The sequence below is a fragment of the Oncorhynchus clarkii genome, chromosome 13, assembly GCF_045791955.1.
Source record: "Oncorhynchus clarkii lewisi isolate Uvic-CL-2024 chromosome 13, UVic_Ocla_1.0, whole genome shotgun sequence".
NCBI classification, from domain to species: Eukaryota; Metazoa; Chordata; class Actinopteri; order Salmoniformes; family Salmonidae; genus Oncorhynchus; species Oncorhynchus clarkii.
The window spans coordinates 15,428,375-15,448,005 of NC_092159.1; the positions used below are offsets into that span (position 1 = coordinate 15,428,375).

At 43.2% G+C, this 19,631-nt stretch overlaps 3 protein-coding genes across 3 annotated transcripts in view; 1 reads left to right on the forward strand and 2 right to left on the reverse strand.

The window, feature by feature from the left end:
* LOC139424506 (myb/SANT-like DNA-binding domain-containing protein 4) overlaps window positions 1-19,631 on the forward strand; it is a 1,073,247-nt gene that overhangs the window by 443,796 nt on the left and 609,820 nt on the right. The window lies entirely within an intron of this gene.
* Window positions 101-2,448, reverse strand: LOC139424478 (UPF0193 protein EVG1-like). Its single transcript, XM_071176362.1, has 8 exons — window positions 2,376-2,448; window positions 1,944-2,096; window positions 1,709-1,802; window positions 1,560-1,622; window positions 1,222-1,401; window positions 761-892; window positions 421-521; window positions 101-226 (listed from the first exon to the last, which is right to left on the reverse strand). Exons 2-8 carry the CDS (start codon window positions 1,944-1,946, stop codon window positions 146-148), a joined length of 654 nt encoding a protein of 217 aa, XP_071032463.1. The 5' UTR covers window positions 1,947-2,096; window positions 2,376-2,448; the 3' UTR covers window positions 101-145.
* LOC139424479 (transcription factor SOX-10-like) lies at window positions 3,995-9,175 on the reverse strand. Its single transcript, XM_071176363.1, has 4 exons — window positions 8,991-9,175; window positions 7,599-8,274; window positions 6,951-7,219; window positions 3,995-6,767 (listed from the first exon to the last, which is right to left on the reverse strand). Exons 2-4 carry the CDS (start codon window positions 8,036-8,038, stop codon window positions 5,986-5,988), a joined length of 1,491 nt encoding a protein of 496 aa, XP_071032464.1. The 5' UTR covers window positions 8,039-8,274; window positions 8,991-9,175; the 3' UTR covers window positions 3,995-5,985.

Here is a 19,631-nt window from a genome sequence, read left to right on the forward strand (position 1 = left end):
ACCATGCCATAATTTGAACAAGCATTTATGCACAAATGAAGACTAGTATCCAAGTTTGAGTTCAGAATTCCTGTGCAGTGTATTTTCTGTAGGAGAGTATTAGTAGATCCATTCAGCAAAGTCAGTAGATGAGTATTCCTCTCTGTCACTCAGTCTTCTTCTCTGGCATAATGGTCCTCAGCTCTGCACTGCGGGCCTTGTCAATCACCTCCAGCTCGCGGATTTTCTGGAAGGCGAGGAGACACAAACAACTGTTAAAAATGTGTGAGAGAGTGAGTGTACCTGTGTGTGTTATTTCACGTTGTGTTCACCAGTGAATCTGTATCATCGAAACCGTACAATGTAAATACTGTTGTTTTTGGGTGTAGATTATTTTCCTTAAAGACATACCTCATGTCACAGGAATATCAGACAACTTACCTGTGAGATCTCTGTGTTGATGATGTTGCGATACTGCTTCCCTTTCCCCAGGGCTGTCATCTCCTCCAGAAACTCTTTCCTCTCCTCAATCTCATCCAAAACTAGGAAAGAAACACAATCCTTAGAAATCTTGCGAAGACCGTACATCAAACCAAGGAGAAACTCCTTAATCAAACACTGTGTTGGGACGGGGTTACAGTAGGTTGGGGTATATTAGTTTAGTAGAGTCATATTGAAATGAGGGGAAAGTTATGTAGAAAACATGTAGGAGAGCCAGAGATGTGGATGACATTTTTCCCCGTGGCCAGAAAGCAGTAACTCTCTCTGCGGTAAACCTCACCCTCCTGGAAGCGGTCCCTCTCCTCCTCTGGGCCCTGGTCCAGGGAAATGTTCCTGGGACGACTGGGTCTGGGTTCCTCCTGCCCCGTAGCTAGAATGTTCTGGAGCCTCCTCTTCTCCTTCTCTAAATCTCCTTACAGGAGAAGTGAGGGAGAGAATGAATGCACATACATCTCTCATCCAGATCTCTCATAGAAGGAAAAGGAAAGGGGGATACCTAGTCAGTTGTACAACTGAGTGCATTCAACTGAAATGTGAGAGAACTACTGTAAAAGAGGGCTCATACACACAGGCCTAAATTACATTTTTTTTTATACAAGAACAGTGGTACATTTGTTCCCAGGTGTCCCTGACCAACTATCAGTGAACTAGTTCTGATATCAGGAGAACAGGGCCTCGATCTTTAGAATTCCAAGCATCTTGGATAGTTGAAATGTAGTAGAGCTGAAGCGGAACACGTACGTGTGGCACTGGGGCGGAACCTATCTCTGGTGTAGTTGTCCCCAGAACTACAATTGTCAGCGGTGCGCCTCAGGGGCTTGGCTGGAGTTCGGTTTGTGCTATTTTTTAAGACTTTGGGTTTGGGCAGTGAGGGAGGAGCCGATGATGTGGGGTTGCAGGTCAATGGCAAAGCTGATCCCTCTGAAAATGCAGACAAAACAACATAACATCTTACCTTTGTTTGGCAAAATTATTCATTAAAAAAGGACCAAAATAGAGCAATAGGTGTGGAGGAAGTTCAAGCAGTAAGTCAACATTACTTTCCAAGAGAAAATGGATAACAAACATGTGACACTCACTCTTAAGTTTGTCATTGAGCTGCCTTTGCTGGAAGTTGGTGAGTCTCGACTCTTGCATCATTACTGTGAAACCAGAGCACAGGTAGGCTTATTGTATTTGTGTGGATCTAACGCTTACACACACACAAAGAGAGAGAACAAAACCCCACATTTCAGCATGTCCTGAATCTCCTTGCTGTACTGGGTCCTTCTAGGACAGTTCCACAGACCTCCACCAGCTTGATCACGAGAAGATGTCTCCATCTGCAACGAATGACGGAGAAGTTATCTAAAGCCAGCTGGCTAACGTTAGCTGCTGCTGAGCAAAGACCATGGCAGATAGCAAAAACTGCAAACATTTCATATATTTATCAAGACATAACTAAACAGTGTTGTATTTCTCACCATGGATTTCTATTTTTCTCAACTTTCTTGACGCTGCACCATGGGATAATGATGGCAGTGTTTCTTCCGGACATAACTGGCGGCTGCCATAGAAACCATAGGTCTTAAAGCCACGTGATGAGACATTTGGCCTTGCAGTACAACATTGACCCACTAGAGAGAGGCAAACCACATATAATTGTACAAGGCATATAGAGCTATGGAAAAAGGAGGTGTTCATTTTTGTGCAATAATTTGTTTGAGTATAACTTATATTTTAAATGTTTAAGAATTATTATTATTATTATTTTTTAATGTATTATGTTTACTCTTTGTGTTTCTTGACTCAAGTATCAACTGTGTAGAGCATGGCACATGATTTATCAATCCAAAGAGTTTGGGTATCAAATTGTGCGTTGTGAGACTAACTTGCTAAAACATCAATTTTTTTACCCCATCATCTAGGTTGCTGACTGCTGTTGAATGCTTGAATCCATAAAATTTCGTAGCTGAACTGTGAAGTGCGAGGAAAACGTAGCGAGGGAGGGAGACAGGGCACGAGGGAGTAAGTTAAGACAGGGCATTTATGAAAGTCCATGTGTAAAGTAGGGTACTGACTGTGGTAGCTATTGGCCTTCTCACTGGTCCTCTCCCCTTCTAGCTCCCTCTCTCCCTCCCTCCCGCTCATATTCAATGGTTCTCTTTGTCTCTCTGAGTAACATGCAGCCTCAGCCGATTAAACGCAGCGAATTAGCAGTCAATTTTAGCTTGCCACACACACAAACAGAATTTAAACTGCTTAGGGGAAGGGTTTGTGTTGTGGGACAGAGATCTTGTTGTTGTAGGACTGACTACATGGCGGTGATTTGATTCATTAGTGATGTTTACAGTGCATTTGGAAAGTATTCAGACCCCCCCCCCCCCCCGCCTTGAGTCTTCTTGGGTATGACGCCACAAGCTTGGCACACCTGTATTTGGGGAGTTGTTTCCATTCTTCTCAGCAGATCCTCTCAAGCGCTGTCTGGTTGGATGGGGAGCGTCGCTGCACAGCTATTTTCAGGTCTTTCCAGAGATGTTCGATCAGGTTCAAGTCCTGGCTCTGGCTGGGCCGCTCAAGGACATTCAGAGACTTGTCCCGAAGCCACTCCTGCATCGTCTTGACTGTGTGCTTAGTGTTGTTGTCCTGTTGGAAGGAGAACCTTAGCCCCAGTCTGAGGTCCTGAGGGCTCTGGAGCAGGTTTTCATCAAGGATCTCTCTGTACTTTGATCTGTTCATCTGTCCTTCGATTCTGACTAGTCTCCCATTTCCTGCTGCTGAAAAACATCCCCACAGCATGATGCTGCCACCACCATGATTCACCGTAGGGATGGTGCCTGGTCACCCCTCTGACCAATGTCCTCGATTGCTCAGTTTGGCCGAGTGGCAATACTTGGTTCCATACTTCTTCCATTTAAGAATTATGGAGGTCACTGTGTTCCTGGGGACCTTCAATGCTGCAAAAATGTTTAGGTACCCCTCCCCAGATTGGTGTCTTGACACAATACTTTCTCAGAGCTCTACAGACAATTCCTTCAACATCATGGCTTGGTTTTTGCTCTGACATGCACTTCAACTGTTGGACCTAATATTGTTTGCCTTTCCAAATCATGTCCAATCAAATAAATTTACCGCAGGTGGACTACAAGTTGTAGAAACATTTCAGGGATGATCAATGGAAACAGGATTCACCTGAGTTAAATGTTGAGTCTAATAGCAAAGGGTCTGAATACTTATAAGGATTTTTTTTTTTAAATACATTTGCTAAGATTTTTAAAAACCTGTTTTCGCTTCGTCATTATGGGTTATTGTGAGTAGACTGATGAGGAAAACATTTTTTTAATCAATTTTAGAATAAGGCTGTAACATAAAAAAATGTGGAAAAGGAGAAGGGGTCTGAATACTTTCCGAATGCTCTGTATGTGTTGTGTTGTTACTTGTTATTATTTTACCTGATGCTTTTGTAGGACAATATATATCTTTATCATCATAATGCATTTTCTCAACATTTGCAATGAATTTCAATAGATTTCAGTTTTGTATAAATAAATTGCTTTAATAGAATGACAACGTAATGACAACATCAATAATATTTGTACATTGTTGTTTCTTGTAGAAGAAAGCAGATACATCAAATGTGTAGCTTACAAAGTTTTAGAAACTATCCAGAAATGTACAAAATGGAGAGAGAAAAAGCTAAACGTGAAATTATTTTTGATAAAAACTACAAAGCAGAGAGGGTCAGTATAAAATGACTCCATCTAAATCACCTATGGAAGAAGAGGCATGTGGTGATCATTCACATTGCAGAGGGAGCCGAGAGGGACATTAAACAGGATACAGAAAAGGAAGATGCAGAGGGAAAACCTTTGTACATAAACTATAGCATGTGACATTTGTTCTAAACAGCTCACTAATTCTCACTAAGAGTAAATCTTTAGTTTAAAGCTGGAGAATTCTTCACAAAAGGATTTTACCGACTTTGTACTTGCTGAGTCATGTAGATTGTTTTGCTTTGATAATTTGGTAGACAAATGGAATTAGAAGCAACCAGAGCGTACAAATGCAATCCATATCAATAAAAAAAAATCCAGTGACTTCAACAACTGTTTTATTATTTATGAGTAGTATAAGCGAAATGTGTGCCATATATTCTCATCGAGGATATTAGAGCATGTAGAGTGTTATTGGCACATGTACATTGAGTTGAGGTAATGTGCTGCTTTCCAGAACTCTATGCTAAAGTGTTTCCCGGAATTCTCTTTCCCTCCTTTTTTTGGTCCTTTTTCCTCGTCAACTCTGGTTTTGCACAACGCAACACATAAGGAGTCAAGCAGCATCCCAGAAGGTGATACCTAGTCAGTTGCACAAACTGAACGCATTCAACCGTGTCTTCCACATCTAACACAACCCCTTTGAATCAGAGATGTGCAGTGGGGGCTGCCTTAATCGACGTCCATGGCGCCCGGGGAGTAGTTGTTGCAGGTGAACTGCCTTGCTCAAGGGCAGAATAGAAGATTTTTCCACCGCGCCGGCTCAGGGTTTCGAATAGGCAAGCTTTCAGTTACTGGCCTAATGCACTTAACGGCTAGGCTACCTGACGCCCGTAGACCTACGCATAACGTTTAAGACCCGGTAAACTGACCTTTCTTTCAAAAGGAGTGGTGGAGATATGTCAGTGTAATATCGAACAAGAATGTAAAGTCATATAAAAAATAACCAACAAATACATCACTTAAGTCATAAAAAAATACTAAAATGAAGTCACACAAACATTTCCTTTAGTTTGGTTAATAGAATCGGATTATTTCAATCTAAAACAACCCAGTTCTGATAAACATCATGTTGTATTTTTCCTAGGCTGATAGCCTGTCGAAACCCGCTGAAAGCCAGTCCTTGCTGGCAATGTTACTCAATCCTGGTTATATAGGTAGCTAGGGTTGGAAAAATTCCATTAACTTTCCCCAAATTCCCTGGTTTTCCAGAAATCCCAGTAAGAGGATTCCTGGATATCCTGCTTATTCCCTCCTAATTCCAGGAACTTCCAAATAGGATTTCTGGAAAACCGGGGAATTTGGGGGAAGTTAGCAGCATTTTGAAACCCTGTGTGTATCCTTCTTACCACTACGGTATTAGTTCTGTGTGCTCTGGGCTCATCATCACAATAAGCCCTCTTACTATACACTATGACACTCTGGCAGCTGGGATCCTGACCTTACACACTAAAACATGGCACACATTGGTTAAAGGTTTATTCTGATTGGCTATTGACCATTGGCTGTGATAGAAAATATACTGTACAGTAAAAGATTATAAGGACTCCATGGATAGAGATACTGTCAAGTCCCAATGAATCCCAATACAACATCAGTAAGATATCCATCCTTTGTTAACCCGCCACACACACACACACACATTTATTCAGTAGCCACTCTTCCAATCTTTGTCTTTCTTTATCCCTTTCTCAGTGTCGTGAGAAGGTGGTGTAGAGACGCACACACACCCGATCCCATGCATCTCAGTCTCTCATGGCCGTGAAAGGGTGGTATAGACTGGCTGCTCCCAATGTGTAGGACTGTGAGACTGGGCCACGCTGGAGGGGTCAGTGATGGTAGTGTAGAGGGGCCTCTGGCTGGGCCCCATGTAGGAGAAGGCTGAGTACAGCCCTGGGGCCTGGCTGGAGTGGGCGTAGTACGGCCCCGGAGCCTGGTGCTCCCCGTACTCAAACTGGGCCCTGGATGGCAGCGAGGGGAAGGCTGATCCGTAGTGGGGGAGGCTGAGGGGGGTGTAGGTGACGTGGGTTCCTGACGAAGAGGAGGAAGACTCTGCGTAGTGGCTCCCGGCCCCGGACTCACTCTTGATCTGGGCCTTGGTGGCGTCTGAGGCAGAGGGGGAGGGCTGTTGATGCTGATGCTGCTTGGAGAGCCAGGCGGCTGAGTGACCACTGGCGGCGGCGAGGGCGTAGGCGTAGGATGTAGCGGAGGAGCTTGATGTGGCGGCGCCGCCCTGGCCGACCCCCGGGTGCCCGTTGGGCGGCAGGTACTGGTCAAACTCGTTGACGTCGAAGGGCTCGATGTTGGCCATCACATCGTGGCTGATCTCGCCGATGTCCATGGTGCAGAAGTCGATGTGGGGTTTCCCGCCCGCTGATGAATGGCCCCCGGAGGCCCCCTCTGCTCCTACCCCCAGGCCTCCTCCACGGGAGGACCCTGAGCCACCTCCGCCCTCCCTCTTCCCCTCCGTCATCTTTCCAGACTGGAGCTCTGTCTTTGGGGTGGTGGGGGGTGTTGGCGGGCTGTGACCCTGACCTGGAAGGAAAAGCAATAGAAGTGAACCATTTGGAATGGAGACAGTAGTTCTGTTTCCTTCTTGTTCTCTCAGGTTACAGAAGGCTGTGTGGTGCCAGGTGGCCTATTGTTTGCCGTAGCTTGTTGAAGTAGGACTTACCCATAGTATTGGGTAAATTCATTAACCAATAAAGCTGAACTCACCTGCAGGGTGGTGGTGATGATGGTGGTGGAGGTCGGCCAGGGGGGACCCAGCCCCTGTACTGTGCACATCCAGGTGGAGGGCCTTGTAATGGGACTGGGCGTGGCTGCCCTCCCCCTCTGCTCCCTCCCCTCCCTCACCATTGGTCCCCAGCTTGCCGTTCTTGCGTCTGCGGGGCTGGTACTTGTACTCTGGGTAGTCCTTCTTATGTTGTTTCCGCAGTCGCTCCGCCTCCTCAATGAAAGGCCTCTTGTCACTCTCATTCAGGAGCCTGTGGGACAAAACATGGTCATGGCAAGGCGGCAGGTGGTTAAGAGGGTTGGTCCAGTAACTGAGAAGTCACTTGTTTGAATCCCAATGCTGACTAGGTGAATAATCTGTCAATGTGCCCTTTACCAAGGCATTTAAAGGCATCTAGTTGCTCTGGATAAGTGTTTCTGTTAGTTAACTTTAATGGTTATATAATATAGTGCCTTTAATTTCAGAAACATATTTTAAAAATAGGGGAAGGAAATGTATCTGAAGTAAGTAGGACTTTATGCATGACTCATGCTCCAATTGCACACAAACGCCAACAAGGCCTACAGGTAGCCTGTAGATTATCAATTTCCCACGTAGGCCTATTAATTTCAATGCCTGCCAATGCCCACCTCCACAGTTTGCCGAGTGTCTTGCTGAGCTCCGCGTTGTGCAGGTGAGGGTACTGGTCCGCCAGTTTACGGCGCGCGGCCTGCGCCCACACCATGAAGGCGTTCATCGGCCTCTTCACGTGCGGCTTGCTCTTGTTCCCGTTGTTTACGCGCACCGGCATGGGCACGAGCGTCCAGTCGTATCCGTCCAGCACCTGGCTGACCGCCTCGCGGATGCCGATGGGGAACCGGTCCATATCCACCTCTGACTTGGGTACTAGTCCACCGTCCTCTCCGCCGCCATCTGCGCCAGAAAGCCCAGTCAGTTGCTGCGACGGACCGATGAGCGGGGAGTCCCGGCCGCCGTTGGCCCCGGAGTGTGCCGGTGACAGAGAGTGACCATCATCTGAGCCCCCGGGACTCAACTCTGCCTCGGATAGACTGTGCTCCTCTCCAGACATTTTAATGTATGGCCTATTATCGATTGGCAACAAAAAATATCCTTGCAGGAAAATTTGGTAAATTTGTTCAGAGAATGCAAAACTTTAAGCTACAGCTGAGAGATGTGCTCCGGACTCGCTCCTTTATATGGAATTATTCCTATATGCCACGCGTAAACCCATAGCCTACTCGTGCGTAATCGAATGTACCCAAAATCCTGTCCTTTGCACTTCCCATTCACTTCCACCGATGTCGCCTGAAATTAATAATATAGAATAGAACAACATTAGGCAATTAACACATTTTACATTGGGCAATGAGGTCAGACCACATTTGATAACTTTTTTCACGTGTTTTTTTTATAGACCGAAGCAGAGACTGTACCCAGTGGGAACAGACGTCAATTCAACGTCTATTCCCAGTGGATATGTCCCATTACAATGGTAGGCCTAGAAATGACCGTTAGCTCTGAGACGAACAGAAAGACATTCATACAATGTTTTCTTGTTGATAGTTATGTTAGGCCACAAAATATAACGAATGATAGGCTAATATATGTCCATTGGAACCAATTTATAGGCTACATAATAAGAGGACCAACTTCTTCTTCACCGGTTCTTGTCATTTTGTATCAGTCCATATGCCATTACAGGCTAATCATAGGAGGGTTTACTTCACCCAATATGCCCTATTTTCCAAAGAAACAAGGTTCGTGAAGAAAACTGAACATTAAAAACTAACATCATAAATGTTTCAGTACTTATCTTTAAATCATTCTGTGAATATGTATTTTACTGTTTTAATCCTATTTTAAGGCTAAAGCTGGAAAAGCCCGTAAAATTCAGCCCAACATCATCTTGAGAATGAAAAAAACCTCTTAGCTAATAAGATTTGGATATTTCTGAAATTCCACCCAAAAGCGTAAACAAATCTATGTTATGTTCATATGGAAAATAAAGTTACAAAACTTACCAATGCAGAGTTTAGGAGGTCGCCCGTTCAACACGGGAGTTCGTGCGTTCCCCTGGCCACCAGTGTGACGCTCGCCCTGTCCCCTGCCCCCTCGTTTGGTTTGCCCTTCAATGAATGGCCGCTCTGTATCGCGCACCGGAGCTTAAAGAGCGCCGTTGTGAGAAGGAAAGAGAGAGAAAAAAAGTGATTGAAAGTGGAAAACATTCTGAGAGGCAGCATTCCAACACTAAGTCGACGCCACCCTCTTGCGCACACGCTGGACGCCTATTGGTCATTTAATATTCTCCGGCTTTCTTACTGGACGACGGGGTTACTGTTATTGCCTGTCCGTCCGTCACCACTAATATTTCCAATGAAAGGAGGTGAGATTTTACATCAGAGTGGCTTAAGTGACTTTACACTGGCTCTATTTAGGAACCAAATAAGGCCCGCTTTGTTTGATGTGTTGACATGTTATATTGAATAAATAAACAAACAATCATGATAATACATTTGTGGTCAAAGTACACTAAATTTCACGAAAAATCTCCAAGGGATTAAAATACATAACGTCGTTATATTCATTATAACGTCATTATACAGTTGGTGAGGCACTTTGATTCAGTGAATGTTACTTATATCTAGGTCATCGTTAACCCCAGGAAATTAATAATGAAAGAATTAGGTCTACGGCCTAAAAATTATTTAAAGTACTACTTAATACGTTTTTTGGGGTATCTGTACCTTACTATTTATATTTTTTTACAACTTTTACTTTTACTACATTTCTAAAGAAAATTATGTACTTTTGACTCCATACATTTTCCCTGACACCCAAAAGTACTCTTCACATTTCGAATGGTTAGCAGGACAGGAACATGGTCCAATTCAAACACTTATCAAGAGAACATCCCTAGTCATCCCTACTGCCTCTGATCTGGAGGACTCATTAAACAGAGAACATCCCTGGTCATCCCTACTGCCTCTGATCTGGAGGACTCATTAAACAGAGAACATCCCTGGTCATCCCATACTGCCTCTGATCTGGAGGACTCACTAAACAGAGAACATCCCTGGTCATCCCTACTGCCTCTGATCTGGAGGACTCACTAAACAGAGAACATCCCTGGTCATCCCATACTGCCTCTGATCTGGAGGACTCATTAAACAGAGAACATCCCTGGTCATCCCTACTGCCTCTGATCTGGAGGACTCATTAAACAGAGAACATCCCTGGTCATCCCTACTGCCTCTGATCTGGTGGACTCACTAAACAGAGAACATCCCTGGTCATCCCATACTGCCTCTGATCTGGAGGACTCACGAAACAGAGAACATCCCTGGTCATCCCATACTGCCTCTGGAGGACTCACTAAACAGAGAACATCCCTGGTCATCCCATACTGCCTCTGGAGGACTCACTAAACAGAGAACATCCCTGGTCATCCCATACTGCCTCTGGAGGACTCACTAAACAGAGAACATCCCTGGTCATCTCATACTGCCTCTGGAGGACTCACTAAACAGAGAACATCCCTGGTCATCCCATACTGCCTCTGGAGGACTCACTAAACAGAGAACATCCCTGGTCATCCCATACTGCCTCTGGAGGACTCACTAAACACAAATGATTCGTTTGTAAATGAACTGTTGGCGTGTTCCCCTGGCTATCCAGAAATAAAAAAAACAAGAATCGTGATGTCTGGTTAACTTAATTAAGGAATGTGAAATTATTTATACCTTTACTTTGACTTTTGATACTTAGGTATATTTTATCGATGACATTTACTTCTGATACTTAAGTATATTTAAAACCAAATACTTTTAGACTTTTACTCAAGTATTATTTTACTGGTGACTTTCACTTTTGAGTAATTTTCTATTAAGGTTTCTTTACTTTTACTCAAGTATGATAATTGGGTACATTTCCAGTACTGCCTGTGGCTGATATAGTACTGAAATATGACAAAAAGTGATATAGGGTAGAGTGAGTTGCTGGAGGAGTTGAATTAGATCCAAAATCATCATCCCTATATTGTTGACCAGCAATAAGGGCCTTATGGGCCCAATCCTGAGGTCAATGACCTTTCACCTCTATACTCTATGAAATATGTAACTTTTCTCACTTCCAATATTAAGCGCTTCCAAATTGCTCTTGGACGTCCCTTAAAAATATGACATATGCATCTAAAATACATGTCAAGATCCAGAGTGTTCTGTGTGTAAGGTTGTGCTGTTGAGGTCAAATCATTCATTATATTGACTGCATTGAATGTATTGTTGCTGTAACTGGCTGTATTCTATGTAACTTGTAAGTAACTTACTTGTAGTCATTAATATATCAGATTTTTACAGTATATAAGTACATTGTCACACGTTAAGATATATTAAGGGATTGCATATTATGGGCCACACACACACACACACACACACACACACACACACACACACACACACACACACACACACACACACACACACTGATTGCAACAATAACCGCCAGTGTTTCCCTTTTCCTTCTCATTTTGAATCTGTGTCTCAGTTTTCCCTCTCTCTCCCTTTCTCCCTCTCGTCTCTCTCTTCTTTAGCCTCTTTGTTGTCATCTCAGGTGAATTGTGACCATGTGATCAGATGCCCTGCAAGCACCCTTCCATTAGCCTCCTAAGTGAAAAAAATGAGAGGAACAAAAAGCAGTTTTGTGCATCTTGAAAAAATGATAAGAGAAAAGAAAGAGATGTGTGTCTCTGGGCCCTGTGTTCCTACACAGACACAGTATCTCACACATAACACAACATCCAAGGACTGCACTAGCTGGACTAGCTTTCTCCATCTGTTTTATTCTCATGTCCACCGAGACCATGGGTCTGGGCCTTTGGGTGCTGGTCTTGGTGGGTTCGTCCGAGAGGGGTTGGTTGGGGGTGCAGGATTCAGGATGGGGGCTACATACACCCCTCTGACTACACTGGGATACTGAGGCCCTGTCCTGGCCTTGATGTGAGTGACTACTTCTGTTTGTGTATGAGTGAGAGGAGTTTAAAGAAAATGCCTCTCACTCATATGCTGACAAAAGGTTTGATTTGATGTGGATTTATATAAGCAAGCAAAGGAATCTGACAGACTAAGAGCAAGTTGGAATGAATTGTGATAAGTATTTTGTGATTCAGAGTGACTGTGCTGTAGGCTATGTTATATTATGCATTAGGTGAAATAAAAATCACTGTGAATTTATGCAAGGCATGGCATTCTTTTTTTTATGTGAATGCGAGATGTTTACTTAGAGTATCCCCAATGTATTGTAGCTAGAAGGTAAAAATAGGTTTTGAATTTATTTAAAAACGAAACTGTTTTTTTAGTGAGACTTCAAATTTAAAGTAAAATGTTAATTAGCAGTGATTCAAGTTGTCATTATTTTGTTAATTCACATGAAATCCTCATTTTTTTGCGTTGCCAAAATTAGCTTTAGATATTCTATAAATTCTCAATATACCCTTAACTAACGAAATAAGCAACTGCGTTTACAATTTTCTCAATTTAGCAAAACTGCAATTTTATTATATACTTTCATAACACTGAGATCATGCTGCAATGCTATGCCAGAAGAGTTACTTCAGTCAATTATTTGCGATAAATGTTATAGGTCTTCTAGAAATGGTTTAATTCTGTTCAGAATTCCTGTTAAATAACGCAACAAAACGCTCTGTGCTACTCATAAGCCTATCATAGGGTCAGTTCAATCAGAATGTTCATAATATTTTATTCATTGTCGTAGCATTAATCGTGGAGAAATGCATTCATATATAAATATATAGTCTATAAATTGTATAAATTGCTCTAAAAACAATTGTCTAGATAGTGTGGGAGAAACGCACGAAAGATAGATCAAATGAATGAACAACTAGGCGCATACGAGTTGTAAACAACTTTAAAAGGAGGCCTACCAAAAAAGTGAACTTGATGTATTGGTTCAATAACTTTCGTTTGATTTTCATCTCTCTTTCGATTTTTTTCTCAAGAATTACATACTTGCAATCTATTATTTTTAGGCCTAATCAGTCGATTATTTTAAACTAATGACATCTAAAAGATAATCCGTTTTTGAATGTATAAGTTAACATTCGTTTGATTAAATAGTATCTTTTGAAGTATATTAGTTCAATAGCTAGTAATTCTGAGGAAAAAGTGGGGCTTTTAGAAAAATAAAGTTGAGTGTAACTTTATTGCCTAAATATAATTAATCTCTGTCTGTTATCGTCAACTATGAGACATATTCTATAGGCTACTACTAAGACTTCTTGCCAAAATATAAGACTTCTTGCCAAAATACTGATGACAATCTATTTATTTTAAAGACAGTCAATTTGAATTATTTTTAAGGTTGCAAGATCGAATCCCAGAGCTGACAAGGTGCAAATCTGTCGTTCTGCCCCTGAACAAGGCAGTTAACCCACTGTTCCTAGGTCGTCATTGAAAATAAGAATTTGTTCTTAACTGACTTGCCTAGTTAAATAAAAAATGTTAATGCATTTTGCTCAATCTTTTGTTTGTTCCACTTTACACAAGATAAGGGACTGAATGTGCTTATCAATACAATGAATTACCTACATTTTGGTATAAAGGTAATATTGTCATATAACATATTGTCCATATCTTTCTCCTATCAAGATCCCATCTCTCCCATCCAGGGCTATGGGCCCCAGGGGCTGACATAGCTCTGTGGAAAATAGAACTCACATGTCCATCTATTAACCACAGTGAGACATACATCCCTGCTTCAACCTGCCATGTGACCGGCTGCACTAATGTGTCTGCTCCTGTCGCTGTCACAAGAGTCTGTATGGTGCTGTGGCAGGAGAGAGAGAGGGGATGGGGAACTCATGACTAGCAGGTTCAAGGGGTCAGGATTCACTATGTCTGACTCCCCAGGTGGATGTGGGGTGATATGGGTCAGCCGCAGCCATTTTGTGTTTATGTTTGTGGCTCTGTCCCCCCCCCCCCCCCCCCCCCCAAAATGTAACCTCTTACTCTCAAATGAACCAATATGCCTTGCAGCTACATACTATGAATGTCATTGTGATGTCATGTTCTAAAATCATAGCCCTGGCAGAGAAAGATGAAAAAATGGGAATCCAGTTTTGCGTCCTGGAAAACAGCATGCTGACGGTGAAATGATAGAGGAGAAAAAGAACAAGAAAGAACGAGAGAAGGAAATAGAGAGAGATGGCTGCCCTTTTGGGTTGGCATCAGTCCATAGAATAGTTTCACTGGGAAATTCCTGAAATCTGAAGAGAGAGAGAGAGAGAGAGAAAGAGAGAGAGAGAGAGAAAGAGAGAGAGAGAGAGAAAGAGAGAGAGAGAGAAAGAGAGAGAAAGAGAGAGAGAGAGAGAGAGAGAGAGAGAGAGAGAGAGAGAGAGAGAAAGAAAGAGAACAATGGAACATGGACAGCGGTCAACATATTCATGCAGTGGGTCACATTCTGCGTTTGACTGTTGTGTGTATAATTGAGGGAAAGACAGTCATTCCCATGTCAATGGACACGTAGGGCTGATGTGAATGGCGCTGTTTGTTCCGAATGATGACGCACTCAATAGAAGCCCCGAAATAATTTGACAAGGAGGAACTGCATATATTAGCACGGTTGTATTTGACAACCTATTGCTTCCTGAATGATGAAAGTATTCTGTACTTACAGTCAGAGTTAGCTCATATTTGTTTGGGTTTTTCCCCTATTAATTGTGACATGTTTTGTTGACACTTCAATTTTACAGTTAGCAACAGGTAAAAAAGATGTAGTTCAAAATCATTTCATCAAAAACCTAATGGCCAGAATATCTGTAAACAGGTTTGACGTCAATCAGGGTTCAGGACAATTCAGGAATTAAACTATTCTCATGGACAAATTCCACATCCAAAGCAACTAACAGAAATTCAAATCTAATCAACCCTCACCAACTCTGACCCAAATCTCTACATCTTTTTAACAACTTGCTCTAATTGATTAATATCGCTTCTAAAATTAGAATTTCATAACACTATAAACAACCAGGCCCTGTGAGTGACAAAATGGCGTATCATTCATGCTGGGAAATGGAGAATGTGGATGGAAGGCCCCAGCCCACGTCTCCATGGTTCAGATGTAGCCTTTACCCTCCATGGCTCACATATTTACTCCTAGTTACATTATGACACTCAGCCTGCCCTGGATACCAATTTAGTAATTATAGTTTTTACCCCCAAGCCATAAGACTCCTGAACGGGTAATCAAATGGCTACCCAGACTATTTGCATTGTGTGGCCCCCCCTCTTTTACGCTGCTGCTACTCTTTGTTTATCATATATGCATAGTCACTTTAACTATACATTCATGTACATAATACCTCAATTAGCCTGACCAACCAGTGCCCCCGCACATTGGCTAACCGGGCTATCTGCATTGTGTCCCGCCACCCACCACCCGCCAACCCCTCTTTTACGCTACTGCTACTCTCTGTTTATCATATATGCATAGGCACTTTAACCATATCTGCATGTACATACTACCTCAATCAGCCTGACTAACCGGTGTCTGTATGTAGCCTTGCTACTGTTATAGCCTCACTACTGTTATAGCCTCACTACTGTTATAGCCTCACTACTGTTATAGCGTCACTACTGTATATATCCTCGCTACTGTATATAGCCTCACTACTGTTATAGCCTCACTACTGTTATAGCCTCGCTACTGTTATAGCCTCGCTACTGTTATAGCCTCACTACTGTTATAGCCTCACTACTGTTATAGCCTCACTACTGTTATAGCCTCACTACTGTTATAGCCTCACTACTGTTATAGCGTCACTACTGTATATATCCTCGCTACTGTATATAGCCTCACTACTGTTATAGCCTCACTACTGTATATAGTCTCACTACTGTTATAGCCTCGCTACTGTATATAGCCTCGCTACTGTTATTTTTCACTGTCTTTTTACTGTTGTTTTATTTCTTTATCTACCTATTGTCCACCTAATACCTTTTTTGCACTGTTGGTTAGAGCCTGTAAGTAAGCATTTCACTGTGAGGTCTACTACACCTGTTGTATTTGGCGCACGTGACAAATACACTTTGATTTGATATATCCTGGGACTAACATTCAGATGTATTTTATACCACATCATACAGGATATATTTTATTAGTAGATCATGTCCAGATATACAATATGCTCTGATTAATTGAAACAGTGTTCTTATTGATGCCAGATGCAGTGTATTCGCAAAGTATTCAGACCCCTTGACTTTTTCCACATTTTGTTATGTTACAGCCTTTTCTCAAATGGATCTAATAATTTTTTCCCCTCATCAATTCTCACACAATACCCCATATTGTTAAAGCGAAAACAGGTTTTTAGAAATTATGGCATATTTATAAAAAACAATAACAGAAATAACTTATTTACATAAGTATTCAGACCCTTTGCTATGAGACTCGAAATTGAGCTCAGGTGCATCCTGTTTCCATTGATCATCCTTTATACAACTTTATACAACAACTTGATTGAAGTCCACCTGTGGTAAATTCAATTGATTGGACATGATTTGGAAATGCACACACCTGTCTATATAAGGTCTCACAGTTGACAGTGCATGTCAGCGCAAAAAGAAGCCATGAGGTCAAAGGAATTGTCCGTAGAGCTCCCAGACAGGATTGTGTCGAGGCACAGATCTAACAACCATCTCTGCAGCACTCCACCAATCAGGACTTTATGGTATGAGTGGCCAAACGGAAGCCGTTCTTCAGTAAAAGGCACATGACAGCCCACTTGGAGTTGCCCAAAGGCACCTAAAGACTCTCAGACCATGAGAAGCAAGTTTCTCTAGTCGGATTAAACCAAGATTGAGCTCTTTGGCCAGAATGCCAAGAGTCACGTCTTGAGGAAACCTGGCACCATCGCTACGGTGAAGCATGGGGGTGGCAGCATCATACTGTGGGGATGTTTTTCAGTGGCAGGGACTGGGAGACTAGTCAGGATTGAGGGAAAGATGAACGGAGCAAAGTACAGAGAGATCCTTGATGGAAACCTGCTCCAGAGCGCTCAGGACCTCAGACTGAGACGAAGGTTCACCTTCCAACAGGACAACGACCCAAAGCACACAGCCAAGACAATGCAGGAGTGGTTTCGGGACAAGTCTCTGAATGTCCTTGAGTGGCCCAGCCAGAGCCCGTACTTGAACCTGATAAAACATCTCTGAATAGACCTGAAAATAGCTGTGCAGCGACGCTCCCGATCCAACTTGACAGAGCTTGAGAGGATCTGCAGAGAAGAATGGGAGAAACTACCCAAATACTTGTGTGCCAAGCTTGTAGCGTCATACCCAATAAGACTCAAGACTGTAATCGCTGCCAAAGGTGCTTCAACAAAGTACTGAGTAAAGGGTCTGAATACTTATGTAAATGTAATATTTCAATTTTGGGGTTTTCATAAATTCGCAAACATTTCTAAAAACCTGTTTTTGCTTTGTCATTATGGGGTATTTTGTGTAGATTGATGAGGGGGAAAACTCTTTAATCCATTTTAGAATAAGGCTGTAATGTAACAAAATGTGGAAAAAGTCAAGGGGTCTGAATACTTTCCGAATGCACTGTATATGCCATTTAGCAGACACTTTTTGTAAAGAGACGAGTAGTAGTACATACGTTTTCATATGAGGGGCCTCAGTGGGAATCTAACCTACAATCCTGACACTGCAAGTGCCATGCTCTACCAACTCAGCCACCCAGGACCACTGTCAGACCATACTGATGCCATATCATCCTGATGCCATGGCTCCCTGTGATTCATAGTTTAGTGATTTAGTGATATAGTGATTTAATGTGCACGGCCTCATGCAGATTCCAGAAGGATGAATAAAAAATTATGCTGCTTGCTGACCTTTGTCTCTCCTCACCCATTTTTTGCAATGAATCAGTGCAGCTGCGCAACACTTAAATGGGTCCCCCTCTCTTCCCGTGAGTGTCTGTGACTAAAGCCATGAATCCTCTCTTTGTGTTCCATCTGCAGAATTGCCCATTTCTTGCCCTCTCTCTTTTTATTTGGGAAGGGGGTTGAGGTTGGCTTCGGGTGCGATAGTGGTGAGGGTGGAAGTTTGGGGTGGGAGGGGGGGGGGGGGGGGACTTGTTGGACCGCATTCCTGTGCAGCTGTGGAGGCTGGTGGAGGTTGGGGCGGGGGGGGGTTTACAGAGAGCAGGATCATCATTGCATTTGCAAGGCATCATGAATGGCCTATTGTTCGCCCCTGGGTCCGTATCTACACTGGCCCGAGTTACCTCAATTGTGATGGAGGGATGGAGAGTGAGAGAGAGATGGAGAGATAGAACTAGAAAACAAGATATCAAGAAAATGAGAGAACGAAAGAACGAGTGAAAGAAGAGAAAGAGAGATGGGTAGAGTGAGACCACTAGAGAGAGATGGGTAGAGTGAGACAACTAGAGAGAGAGATAGGGAGAGATGGGGAGAGTGAGACAACTAGAGAGAGAGATGGGGAGAGATGGGTAGAGTGAGACCACTAGAGAGAGAGATGGGGAGAGATGGGTAGAGTGAGACCACTAGAGAGAGAGATGGGAGGAGATGGGTAGAGTGAGACCACTAGAGAGAGAGATGGGGAGAGATGGGGAGAGTGAGACAACTAGAGAGAGAGATGGGGAGAGATGGGTAGAGTGAGACCACTAGAGAGAGAGATGGGGAGAGATGGGTAGAGTGAGACCACTAGAGAGATAGATGGGTAGAGTGAGACCACTAGAGAGAGAGATGGGTAGGGTGAGACCACTAGAGAGAGATGGGGAGAGATGGGTAGAGTGAGACCACTAGAGAGAGAGATGGGGAGAGATGGGTAGAGTGAGACCACTAGAGAGAGATGGGGAGAGATGGGTAGAGTGAGACAACTAGAGAGAGAGATGGGGAGAGATGGGTAGAGTGTGACCACTAGAGGGAGAGATGGGGAGAGTGAGACCACTAGAGAGAGAGATGGGTAGAGTGAGACCACTAGAGAGAGAGATGGGGAGAGATGGGTAGAGTGAGACCACTAGAGGGAGAGATGGGGAGAGATGGGTAGAGTGAGACCACTAGAGAGAGAGATGGGGAGAGATGGGGAGAGTGAGACCACTAGAGAGAGAGATGGGGAGAGATGGTTAGAGTGAGACCACTAGAGTGAGAGATGGAATTATGGGACTGAGTCATTAGCAGGAGGTTGAGAATTATGGTATTAAAATAATGTGAAGGTGGACAATGGCGTCTGTGACTGGCTGGCAGTGGCCCCTCAGTCATAGTGTCAGCACCAGGCTAGTCACGGAATTTTGTCACACAGACGTATAGGATGTTGACTATTTATTTAGCTTAACCTTTCTTACAATGTATCTCTCAGTGTTGCTACATCTGAAATGATTAATAATCAAAGATATCCCAATTACCAACAAGGAAGGAACAATGTTTCATGTTTTGTCATAATATTGTAGTCTGAGCACTTAAAGCCGCAATCAGCAATTGAAATTATAACAAAGCGATCTCGCTTTCAGTAAAAAGCTGAGGGATGGGGCTGGAGAAATGTAACCGTTGGAGGCTGAGGGATGGGGCTGGAGAAATGTAACCGTTGGAGGCTGAGGGATGGGGCTGGAGAAATGTAACCGTTGGA